A 13,144-nucleotide genomic window follows, 5' to 3' on the forward strand; every position below is an offset into this window, starting at 1 on the left:
CTGGTCAGCAGGAGGGAGAAAAGGGAAGAAAGGAGTGTGGTTTTCTATAAGAGGTTAAGCTAAGCTCCATAGAGGAGGAAGAGAGAACCTATTCGAGTTTGGAAATTGTCTGATGGGCACATCGGCTAGGGTTGGTTTGCGGCAACCATCTATATGTGAGGCGACACAATCCTCGTCTATTTCCATGCCACTTGCAGGCTGAAAACGCCTGGAAAGGTTGCCTGTGAGGTCCAGGATGTTCAGGTGGAAAGGAGACGCAGCTAATCGCGGCTCCATCTCGCTCGCTCTTCTTGCCAGCTGCATCCTGTAATCCATCAGCAGTCTAGCTAGTTTTAGTCCCTCACAAAAACAACATCCGATTTTGAGCCTCATTCAGGAATTACGAAGCCTTTGAAAGTCTTTGATTTTCACTCAGGGAAGCACAGCAAAGAGCTTGGGGGTTTTACAGGGTTCAAGATACAGGGTACAGTCTTGGCGGTCAGTTGTGCAGACACAGGGAGGACAGGGCTGAGTCTGGGATATTTTTGCATCATTCCAGGCCAAAGGTAAATATTCTAAAAGGGGTCCAATGAACAAGCGAGTGCCACAGCTAGTCCCAAGGGCCGAAGCCACCCAGCACTGCCATCTCAGATCTTGGGTCTCTGGAGCCCAGTGAGGGAGACCCAAAGGGCAAGGGTCTTCAGACAACAGAGGAGGGTGCTCTTGGTTCTGATGCTCATTCTAGCACAGTACTTTAAATCAACCCCTGACTTCCCCTCATTTCTGCAGCCATGCAGTAGGAACTTCAGGCTGCCCTGGGTGAGCTGCAAACCAGTTAGAAAACAAACCCCTGGTGCTTGGATCTGGTATTTTATCCTTTGTATCCATAAAGCTGACTGGTTGAGTTCATCACCTCATGCAGGAGTTATACAGTTTCAGTATTGCAAACAGACACTCCTTTAGAAGACAGTTCATTTAATAAGTATATTTATATGCTAGGCATTGGGTTATGCACTGGGGTTGCAACAATGAACAAGTAGACCGTGGTCTCTTCCATATATGTGTTAGGGTATGGAATGATCCCTGACCTATATCACGAAGTGAAAAAAAGCAAGACTTGGAACAGTGTACATAATATGCTGTCATCTGTATAAAGAAAAAAATGAATATTCATAAACTTATTTATACATAGAAAAGCTTTGGAAGGATACACCAGAAGGGTAATAGTGGTTGCCTCCCAAGGGGGAACTGGATGTCTGGGGAACAGAAGTGAGAAGGAGACTCACCCCCATATAGTCTTTTGTACCTTTTAAGTTTGTTTTTTACTTTTTATTAAAGCATAATATACCTACAGAAAAGTGCAAATATAATAAATATACATCTTGATGAATTTTCATGAACTGAACACCCCTGTAACTAGCACCCAGATCAAGAAATAGAACATTATCAATTTGCGAAAGTCCTCCTCACCCCTCTTCCTCGTCACTGCCCTCCTCAAAGGTAACCACCATCTTGGTTTCTGATAGCATAGAATAGTTTTGTGTGTGTGTATTTTTAAATTTTGCATGCAGATGAATAATCTTTTCAAAAAAAAGTTTTTTTAAATTGTAACTTAAGCAAATGCAGTTTTTCCCCTTAAATAGCAGACAAATGGCTCGACAGCTAAGCTGGAGTAAGAAATGGCAGAACCTGAGTAGTACAAACCACTGACTGGAGACAGGAGAGGAAGGGGAGTGTCTCAAAGCATAATTTACACGTTTATGTTTGTTTTGCCCAATGATCCTCAGGATACCAGGCGTCAGTGACTTATCCAAAGTCACACAGCTAACTAAATAATATTGAGCTAAAACTTGAACCCAGGCATTCTCTTAGTCCAAGGATCAGTAAGGAGAATAAAGGGAGAGGTTTAATGAGTGGGCCAGGAGAGAGAACTCAACAGTGTTTTTAGAGGCACAGCTGTGTGTGGGCGTGTGGGTGTGTAAGGGAACAATTTTCCGGAACTGTTGCCTATCACAGCCCTAACAGGACAATGCTTGGAAGTTTCTGAGCACAGACGTGGGTAACAAAACCAAGTGCAAGGCAAAACTGGCTGGCTGGATCCACTCTGAGAGACAAATCTTGGCAGAACTAGAGAACAAAGGAAGCCACCTGGCTTACCCTTAACTGCAGTCTGGAGCCAGTGAAATCAAGTATGGTACTATCATCCAGTTCAATCGAATCTTAGAGATGCAGCATAGTTTGTAATAGAAACAACACAATGCCCCATCAACAGGAAACCTCAGTAAATTAGAGCACGTGCATTCACTGAAATAATAAGCTGACATTGAATGTGTCTTTACCACGCGCTAGACGTTGTTCTAAATAACTTTAATTCATTTAATCTCACAGTAACAGTTAGAGATAGGTGAAATCATGATCGTCATTTTACCAAAAATAAATAAGGTAGCTCTACATGCACTGATAGAGCCTCCTTGCATTTTTCAATGTTTGGCTGCAGGGCCTGGGAGGCAAGGCTGGGGTAGAGTTGGGGGAGTGTGGGTGACAGACAAGATTACATTTTGATTAAACGAACATGAACAGTAGGGGCCACAATCTGAAAGTGGAAAATAAATTACACAGAGGGAACCTCAGAGGGGAGAGGTGTTATGAGTTGTACTTTTGTTTTTGCTTTTTTTTTTTTTGGCTTTTAAAGCATAGGTTTCAGGTCTCTGTCTAGAAAGCTTATTCTCCCCTTCCCCCCACCTCCTTCACCAGAAAAATCTGACTCATCCTTAAGGTCTCAGCTCAAAAGTCACTTCCTCAGCAAGATCTTCCTTGACTACTCGCCAAACTGAATTAGACTCCTTGTTACTCTCGCTCACAGCACCCTTTTATTTTTATAAGAGGATCACAATTTGTAACTGTGTACTTGCTTCTATGTTCACTGGCTTAGTGGCTACCTGCCTTACTAGACTGTAAGCTCCGGGAAGGCAGGGACCACATCTGTTGCGTTGGCCCCTGTACCTCAGTGTTTAGAGCCTAGCACATAATAGGCAGGCACTTACAAAATGTGTGTTGAATGAATCAATGAAGACAGCCACCGTAACTCTTAGACCTCTATCTCACCATTAGACCTCATCCCCCTGCCTTTTTTATATTTGTTCAGGACTAACAACAAACATACTTCCCTGCCGTGACTGATTTTATAACCTTTCCCCCAAAACACCTTCACTTCTAAAACCCAAAGCTTCTCTCAAATGTTGCCCCAAAATATCTACTGCCTATGAAAGAGATCTATGTTGGGCTATAGACATGCATTGGCTAAAAAAGATTAAAAAAAAAAAAAATGCTTATTGCCATTTTTCTAAAAGAGAAACAGACTCAGAGTAAATAAGGTCATACTGCTAATCATTGTCTAGGGTGAGAAATTTTTTCTTATTTACTCATAGGCCAAATCTATCATTACTAGGATGGGTGACGGCGAACTCTGTAGGGAAGGTGGAAAATCTTAACCCCATATAGATTATACTTCCCCTATTGTCCAATACTCTCGGGACTATTATTGCTAGTCTCTGCTTCTATTTCCTCTTCTTTTTTTTAAAAATATATAATCTGGCTCTTTGCTCACACAAACATAATTTTCTCATCTGACACCCCTACCTACCACTCTCAGATCACAGGTTAATATCGCTCACTGTTCTATGTAATTTCTGTACCTGGTAGCTGTGTCTAGAATCTACCTAACATTCTGACTTACACTGATTTGCTTCCTTGTGTGTAAAAATGGCGTGGGGGCAGTGTCTGACCTCCTCTAACTTCAGGAGGAGGAGAAAGAATCACCATCAGCAGCCTGAGGCAGATTCCTATGAAGCTGAGGTCAGACATACCTCCTCTCTCTAACCTTTTTACCAATTCTGACAATAACCGATCCTCCCACTGTACTCTCTACTTCTCTGCTGGGCTCAATAATTCATTGCAATGGCCCCACAGAACTCAGACAACACTCACAATTATGGGGTTTATCAGGGAAGTAACAGGTTACAATTCAGGATCAAAAACAACTCAGGATACAGTTCTTGGATCAGGACAGCTTCTTCTCCGCCATGCCCTCAGCCCCTCAGCCCAGCCTCTGCCCTGCTAGGGCAAGTGTCACAAAACTCTTTAACTCCACCAATAAGTGCCCAGGGGCACCCACTCTGCCAGTAAGTGAAGGCCCGAAGGTGTTCAGCTCTTCTCACTTCATGGGTCCATGAGCCTAGCTCTGCTAAGTGCTGGGAGGCATCCCACTCCACTGGTAAGCCCCCTGCCTGCAGGCAATCAGTTTTCTCGTGGGCCGGGAAGTCCACCACGCTGTCTCCTGCCGGTCTCCTGGTTCTGTTGCCTCTGCTACCACTGTTTCTCTGCCGCTGCTTCTCACCATCTCTTGGGATGCACTCTACTCACATCTCTTCAACTTGGTGATAGTTAAGTCCCGCTCTGCTCTGGGACTGGCTCTCTTTTAAGCCTAGTGGGATGGCAAAACTGACCAATCCCCTCATTAGGATTCCATATACCTTATTTGCATGGTCCCACCCCCACATCCCCCCAGGGGTCCATACATCTTATTTGCATTCTTAGCAGGCTGTCCAATCCCCTTGGTGGGCCACAAACACCTCATTTGCATAGTCCTGCCTAATCATGATGTAGGAGTCACAAAGACTATGACTAGAAGGGCCACATTAAGTAGTTGACTGCACTGCATTGTGTCTCTCTCCCACTAGACCAAGAGCTCCTTGAGGGCAAGGACTACGTATTATTCATTGTTCTCTCTTCACAACTTAGCGCCATATATAATACATAGTAAGTGGTGCTCAATCAATGTTTGCTGAATGAATGCATTAGTCCTTTTCTATCAGTCAAGGTCTAATTCTTGCCAAAGATTACCAAACAGGGTTGGTTACCTTGGATACTTAGTTGCTCGTGAGAAAACATTCAATATAGGAGAGAGGTACCATCTGAGTTACATTGTTCTCACTCACTTTGACTTATCTATGTTAATTGGGAGACCAAAGCAGGATGGATAAATTAACTCCACAGACAGACAGAACTTTATTTGAGCCAGTTTCAACTTCCTCCGTTATAAAAGCTTTTGTTAAAGTTGTCAGTGAGAAGCAGAACTGACAAATCTGAGTTCCATTTTTTATTTCCCCAGCCCAACTGCAGAGAAAACCTGAAGGGCAAAAGCAGAGGGAGAGACAGAAGGCTTGAAAGCTTGCCAGCCCATTGGGAGGGAGGGGGGAAGTTTGCTACAAATGCTAATGGTCTGTATGAGGCCCCACCCAGAAGGCCTCTCTAGGTTTCAAAATTTACCTCTTAGGTTTCCTCACTGTCCCTCAAAATGCAGAGATGGGCTGGGACCAATAATGAGGCAGTTACTTTGACCCTTGCCCACTTCCCAATTTCCCAGGCTGCCGCCAGCCATTTTTATGCTGCTTCAAAACAGACACAAAAATCAAGCTTAAAAAAAAAATCACCGTCTCTTGGAATGGGTGTGAGAAAAAAATGCACACATACTGCATTAGGGGACTCTGCCGCCTTCCTCAGATGTCTACTGCCTGAGGCTGCTCCTAATTCACCTGTGCTGCTGCCAGCCTCCCCAGCTCTCCCAGGCCTTCTGCAACTCTGCCTTGTCATTGGATGGTGGACCCTCTTGGGGAGTGAGTCACAATCAAGTCAAGGCCCAAGACCAAACTTCTCAGCTCTTGGTGGGGGAAAAAATAAAACTAATCTGGCTCTGCTTTGATGTAAAACCAGTTAACCAGTTGCCATTAAGTCGATTCTGATTCATGGTGACCTCACGTGTGTCAGAGTAGAACTGTGCTCTGTAGGATTTTCAGTGGTAGGTTTTTTGAAAGTAGATTGCCAGGCCTTTCTTCTAAGGCACATCTGGGTAGACTCAAACCTCCAATCTTTTGGTCAGTAGCTGAGTGTGTTAACCATCTGCACCACCCAAGGACTCCTTTGATGTAAAGACAGGGCATAATCACAGAATCCCAAGACAGGTAGGACTCAAAAATCAGCTTATCTTACCAAAGAAAGCAGTCATACTCAGGCTAAAATCTCAAGGCTTTTATCTACTTTTCCTGCACTATCTTTCAGAAAACATAAAACAAAAGACCACATTTGCTTAAAAACAATATTGTGGGGGCTTTTACTCATTTCCTTATTAGAAGGGAAGTCTGTAGCTAGGCAGATGGTCTCTTTCTCTCCTCCAATGTGTGTGGTGTAGTTTTTAGGCTATTCCTTTTAGTTGCATTCACAGAACTGAAAACAGTTCTTGTTCTTAGAAGTCTGCAGCACGTCCAACCACCTGTTAGCAGCCAGTCACAGGCTTCCATTCAGCCTTCTCCCCAGGGTCACTCTGTGCAAGCGGAGGGAATGTCACCTCCAGACTACATTCTCATCCCAGCTCATCATTTCTTCATTTACTAAACATTTATTGATGCAGCAAGTGCCAGGCACTGGGGATCTAAAGATGAGTAAGACCAAGTCCTTTACTTCAAGGAGCTTGAAATCTAATATAAGCAATGTGTAGTACAGAATTTAACCTTGCCCAAAGAGAGATCTGGAGCCCTGGTGGCGCAGTGGTTAAGAGCTATGGTTAAAGAGCAAAAGGTCGGCTGCTAACCAAAAAGGTCGGCAGTTTGAATCCACCAGCCACTCCTTGGAAACCCTATGGGGCAGTTCTACTCTGTCCCATGGGGTCACTGTGAGTCGGAATCAACTTGATGGCAACGGTTTGGTTAGGTTTTTTAAAGAGAAGTCTGACCTTTGTCCTCAGCTCCTGGGAGGTAATCTCTAAGGCTCTGGAATGTTCTGCCTGATAAGAAGTGTCTTTGTTTACCTGGGAGCTTGGGCTACACTGGGTAGCCTAACAATGTGATTCAGGGGGGAACTCTGGATCACATGGTATTAGCTCGACCTCTGGAAGGGCTGGAGACCGAGGTCAGCCAAGTGGACAGCCAGCCAGGTCTACGTGACCAAATCCCATTAAAAACTCTGGACACCAAGGTTCAGGTGAACTTCCCTAGTTAGCAATACTTTGTGCATATTGTCACACATCATTGCCAGGAAAATGAACACTGTCCACAACTCCACTGGGAGAGGACAACTGGAAGCTCTACATTTGGAACTTCTCTGGACTCTGCACCATGCATCTCTTCCCTTGGCTGACTTTAATCTGTAGGCGTTCACTGTAATAAACCATCACCATGAGCATAACAGCTTCCAGTGAGTTCTGAGAGTCCTTCTAGCAAATTAGCAAACCTGAGGGTGGTCTTGGGGACTCCTAAACTTACAACTGGTATCAGAAGTGAAAGTGGTCTTGGAACCCCTGACCTCTGCAGTTGGTATCAGAAGTGAAGGTGGTCTACGGATGGTTCCTTAACTTCACAGAGAGGGAAACAGATATGTAAATAAATCAGTGTGATCAAATATTACAACCAGTATGAGCACTGGTTCTGTGGAATGGGGAGGGTACAAAGATGAGAGGAGCTAATGCCACCTGACAGGCAAAAATTCAAACGTGTCTCTTGAATGGAGTTTTTCGAAGATGAGTAAGTATATTCACCAGGTAAAAGGAGTCTCAGAAGGGATGATGTGGGGGAAAAAAGTATGAAACGGATGTATTTGTACAGGGAACTGTAAAGCAGAATTTCTGGAGAACAGGCAGAAAAGGAAGCAAGATAATTTATGAGGCTGAAGAGATAGGCTAAGCCCAGGTCATAAAGAAACTTGCACGGCAGGCTGAGAAACTTCACGTGTACCTTGTAGGCAATGGGAAGTCCATGAAGTACCATGATCAGATTTGCATTTTTAGAAAGGATCACTCTGCCACTAGTTGCAGCAGGGAGGAATGGATTAGAGGGGGGAACACGAGTGGCAGGGAAACTAGGTAGGAGATTGGCAGTACTCCAGGAGAGAGATGATAAAGGCCTGAATTAAGGCCTTAGGTGGTAGAGGAAATGGAGGAGAGGTAGGATTTAAAGGCCATGGCGACTCATTAGCTGTGAAAGGTAAGAAATGGACAGGAATCATCAGAATGATTCCTAGGTTCCTAGCGTGGGTAACTAAGTGCCATTAACAACGACAAGAATCCCAGGAAGAGCATGATTGAAGGTGACTGAGGAGGAAAGATAACGATTTCAGTCTGGGACATGCTGAGCTTGAGGTGACTGTGAAATGACTGATAAGATATATGCATATACACACATGCATACACATGTACATGTGCACAAGTCGAGAGCTCAGGGCTAGAAATACAGACAGGAAGGGCATCGGCACATAGATGGCCGCTGAAGTCAGGTGAGAAAAAGCCTGAGAAGTGTCCCTTAGATCTGTAAAACAGGAGACCACTGGTCCCTTTATGAGAGCACTCTAAGCGGTGGTAACAGAAGTCAGGTTTTCAATGGGTTGAGACATGAGTGAGAAATGAGAAAGTGGAGAAATAATGAACATAGACAAATTACTGCCAAACACAAGTGAATTTGGTTAACACAAACTCTTCCACGCAGGCACTGGCACCCAGCATGACTTTTCGGGGCTAACGTTAAAATAGCTAAGACTACTTATTCTGCACCCACCGGCTGAAAAGTCTGGTCTTTTCTAGGTGCATGGGCACTTCAGACAAAATATGTCATATGTGATCTCAGATAGTAGTTTCTTGCTAACTCATGCCAAATTGGCCCTCCAGCCAAGGCAAGCAGGCTAGGCCACAATGGGCTATGGCATCAGTTAGGATTCTCTGATGGCAAGCCCAGAAACTAGCTCTGGCTAATTTAAGCAAGACAGAATTTACTGGATGCTCACAGGTTTCCTAAGAAGAACAAGAAACACCCCGTCACCCCCGCCGGCAAAATAAATGGATTCCAACTGATTCACTCTTTGTTCCTCTGCTCAAGACACAAATTCTTGGTGGGAAGCATGTGATTGGCCCATCTTGAGTCATAAGCCTGACCTTTGGTTGAGGGAGGGTGGTTCCCCCGGGTTCATCCTACCCAACCATATTGCCTAGGAAAGAGATGATTCCACAAAAAAGAAACCAGGAGCTGTTCAGAAGAGTGGCCAAAAAGCTAATATGTAATCACAGCAACCAATAACACAACCATCTTTGAAACAGGTGTCAGGAGGTGGTGGTTTTATAATTCACAAAGGAATATGACCAGGAGACACATTGCTATTCAGTGATCAATAATACTGGCTCCTCAGTTAAAAATATAAGGGGCACTCTGCCTAGACACGTCCTTCAAGCTACCATTCAACAATATCAAGTTGAGCTTGGGTGTTAAGTTTGGCTAATATGTTCTTTGACTCATGCATCTGTCCCCAGAGTGCCCTTTGGGGGAAAGAGTCCTAGACCTGATTCCTTCTGGGCAGAGCCTGGCCAGGTCACTACTGATCCTCACATGCAGAGCCCCTGAAATGATGCTGAGAGCATGGACTAACAGAAGATCATCAAATGGAGACTAAACATCCAGGCAACCTACAACATGCTCCCTGGCAAGAGGAACACGATGTTCTTATTGCAGAACTGACCTAAATTCAGGAAAGAGCTTATTGATGTAGGCAAACGCTTGAGTGTGCAGCCAGCAGGATCATCAGTGGTGGGTGGGTGGGTAGGCAGGGCTTCTTCCTTCTCTCTTCTCCTATTTTACAGAGTCAGCTTGAGCAGCTCTCTAAGAGCCGGACGCTGAGGCTAGTTCCACGGGACGTGCTGAATTTGTGTAATCAGGCTCCACTTAACCACTACTTCTGCCCGGATCTGTCCCCTGAACTAATCAACACAAAGGGACAGTTGTGTATCTTAAGAGACAAGCTCTAACCTGGATCCCTCTGAATTTCTGTCCATGGGACACTAGTACTGTTGAAGTGGAATGGTGAAGTCTCGTTGTCCAATAGAAGTCCCTAGAAAGGTGGGAAGCAGTGCAGGGAGCAGAGTGAGGCCATGGAAAATGGAATGTACTTCCTGAACACCCAGAGCAGAAACTAATTGGTTAGTTTTAGATGCCATCTTCCACCCCTACAGCTGCCAAAGAGCTCTAAGACACAAATCTGAATGGAATCCATCTGCTCAAGGCTCCTCACTGACTCCCTTTCATCCATGCCATAAAATCAACACCTGCACAACACACCAGGCCCTGAACGATCAGCCCACCTCTCTTCGGCCTCCTTCCCCACAGTTCTCCAATCCTTCTTCATACTCAAGCCATGCTGAACCGACTTTAGTTCCCAAAGCAAGGCCTGCCCTGCTCTGGAGTGGTGCAGCTGCATACCCTACTACCTCTGTGGGAACTCCTCCCTGCCTTGTCTGCAGAGCACACTTCTGTAACCTCCCCGAGAAGCCTCCCTCTGCTCTTCCCCAGGTCCCCGTGCTCTATGCACCTTGCTGCACTAAAGCAATCATCTCACCAACTTGACGTGCTATCTGCTGGTGGGTTTACAGTCCCACTAGACTGTGAATTCCTCAAGGGCAGGGACCCAGTCCTGTCCATCCCCATAACCCACTCTCCTAAGCCACTCTAGGGCTCACAGGCCTAGCAAAAAGCTTATCTCCAAGTAGGTGCTCAACCATTTGTTGAATGAGTGAATGAACTTCATTTGCCATTTTATCTCTGGCAATGTCTAAACCAAAGAAAATCACACTTGTCTTCTCAGAAGAGGGAACATATTCAAATACTAAGAACTGCAGTTCCTGGTAAGACCTTTCAGAAAAATGACGTTACCAAATACCAGTAACTGGAAACTCAGCAGAATGCTTGAGTGCTAAAAACAGAGTGCAATGTGCCAAGACTTGAACAATCATGGTTTAGGTAGGCTGGGGGGCAGAGGGAGGGGGGGATTCATGGCTGTCTAAAGCTTAAGAATCACAAACAACTTCTTTCTTAAGAATAATATACATTTACATTGGGGATCTGGGATACACTTTTAATACTAGGAGCTACTCAACTCAATCTGAATACTACCCAATGTGGTAACCAACCCTCCAGCTGTTTGAGCCAGTATTTTAGATAGGAGATAAGCTAGTTTCCAGCTGGAGTGCCTTTGGAAAACCCACTGTAAAATGAAGTCACCTGTTGTAGTCACTGTCCTCGTCCCCAGATTCCTTCTGGGTTCAGGCACTGTCCCATGACTCCCAAAGGAGGCTGCTCTCTTTAGTTCTCCATGAGGCTCCCAGGGTGGTCTGGACAACGGGGAGGACTCTTCAGCTTGGGGGTAGACAGGTGCTCTAATTCGTAGTGTCCATTCTCAGAGGCCTTGTGTGTGATCTCCTTCGTACCCTCCCTCTGGCTCCTCTTGTGTGCAACAATCTGCTGGAGCTGGTGCCCAGCATATTCTGGCTTGGTGGTCAGTGGACCAGCTGGCACAGCAACACCAAGAACATCTGACACCATGTAGGGGCGCAGCCAGCCCACCAGGGGAGTGCTTCCAGGGCTGTAGTGGGTCTGCTTGTGGTAGAAGAGAAGCCCATCCACCTACGAGAGAGGAAACCAGGGATCAAAATGACTTCTGGGGCCACGTTTCAAGGAGCTCTTGTGGCCCAACTCCTTTCTCTGGGTCCCTGTCAGAAGAAAAAGATTCCTCCTTTCTCACACATGCAATTCTTCTAAATGAAAAAATGCCTAGAAAACAAAACTTTAGAAAATAAAACATAAACACTACTTTCCTGTTTACAGGGTACTTTCATACTCACTATTTCATTTCACCCTCTCACCCACCAAGACAGTGTTTGAGATGGGGCTGCTCGGGTTCAGGCAGTTTTGGGGGCTCCCTAAAGACACACAGTGAGTGTGAAGCAGATAGTGAACTTGAACCTAGGTAGGTCTTCTGTTCCGAGATTCCATGTACTTTCTACCCACTACAAGTCTCTATAGCAAGGATGTGTTCATGCATGGAACAAAGCAGGGGAATTGGATAGGCACGCTGGAGGTGCTAGTTGGCTGAGCACAGGGCAAACAGGCCAACCAGAGAAGCTCTGCTCCCCAAGCCATTTTTGGCTGCCTGAACCTCCCTCGAAATTGTCTACGAGCTATGTTCTGGGAAGCTCAGTTTTTCTCAACGGGAAGACCTCCTACAGTCCCTCATTTTCTTTTCTGTGATTCAGTGACTCACCTCTAAAAAGCACTTATTGTCACTTGGGCATAAGGGTTATAAATAAAGATGGTGTTCTTACCACCTTCTTAATTGACTCCCAGAAATGAAAGCAACTCAGCCTTTGCCACTTCCTCATTCAGGAAGCTGTGATTCTTTTAGCAAAATTATATCCAGTTCAAGAAAATATCTGAGGGTGACTAGGCAGAATTTTAAAGGGTATGATGGCCAAAGGAAAGGTTGCTTGTTGAGCCTCAGGAGCGCAACTGCAGGTTTGGAAGATGACAAAACTCTGCCCAGACTGAGGGGCTTCTGGGGATGTGGGACTTTCAGTGCTAAAACTGGGAAAGTCCTGGGCAAACCATGGTAAGTTGATCACCTACTTCAACCCCATTGCTCAGCAAGTAGTCCTATCCCCACGGACCATTTACTTTGGAGGAAGAAAGCGTTAGGGGTTCTGGAGCCCGTCAATCACAGAAGCCCCACTTTACAACCAGCTGTGGCAGTCAAACAAATAGCCTAGTTGTCATACTAGTTGTCATACATGTAGCAGCAAAAGGCATATAAGAAGGATCTGGCAACACAAGTCCCTGACCCTCTCTGGGCCTCAGTTTCTCCATCTGTAAAATGAGGGAGCTGGATGAGCTATTTAAGGCCCCTTCCAGCTCTGGCATTCTGACTTATCCCAGACTACTGAGTGCACTGCTGGTGCAAAGAGACAGGGTGACTGACCTAGCAGGGTGTAGATGAGGCTCTGAAGGGCAGCGAGAATATCCTTTCGCAGGAATCAGCTTCCAGCCTTTTTCTGATGCTTTTACACAGCAGAGTCAGAAGGTGTCTTAAGACTCTGTGTAACTAAGTTTCCTGTATCCTACAGTCACATCCAAACAATAATGACAATGGTTACCTCAAAAGGGAAATCCATGGACAGCACCTTACACAGGCTCTCAGGGGTACATGGGAAATTCTTGAGTCCCACAAATTTAAACTGAAATATAAATTAGAATAAAATCATTAGTATACGTTACGAATGATTCCAGGTAACAAAACTCTCTATCAA

The 13,144-nt window shown here is 45.2% G+C and overlaps 1 protein-coding gene across 2 annotated transcripts in view; it reads right to left on the reverse strand.

Annotated features, from left to right (window-relative positions):
- Positions 1-10,870: 10,870 nt before the first annotated feature.
- Positions 10,871-13,144, reverse strand: part of SNUPN (snurportin 1) — a 27,147-nt gene continuing 24,873 nt past the window's right edge. For both annotated transcript variants that reach the window (XM_023729840.1, XM_023729839.1), the window contains 2 exons: positions 12,992-13,072; positions 10,871-11,468 (listed from right to left, as the gene is read on the reverse strand). In XM_023729840.1, the coding sequence (XP_023585608.1) occupies positions 11,148-11,468; positions 12,992-13,072 (402 nt within the window). In that variant the 3' untranslated portion in view covers positions 10,871-11,147. The remainder of the gene's footprint in view (positions 11,469-12,991; positions 13,073-13,144) is intronic.

The sequence above is a fragment of the Trichechus manatus genome, unplaced genomic scaffold, assembly GCF_000243295.1.
Source record: "Trichechus manatus latirostris isolate Lorelei unplaced genomic scaffold, TriManLat1.0 scaffold00030, whole genome shotgun sequence".
In the NCBI taxonomy this organism is placed as follows: domain Eukaryota; kingdom Metazoa; phylum Chordata; class Mammalia; order Sirenia; family Trichechidae; genus Trichechus; species Trichechus manatus.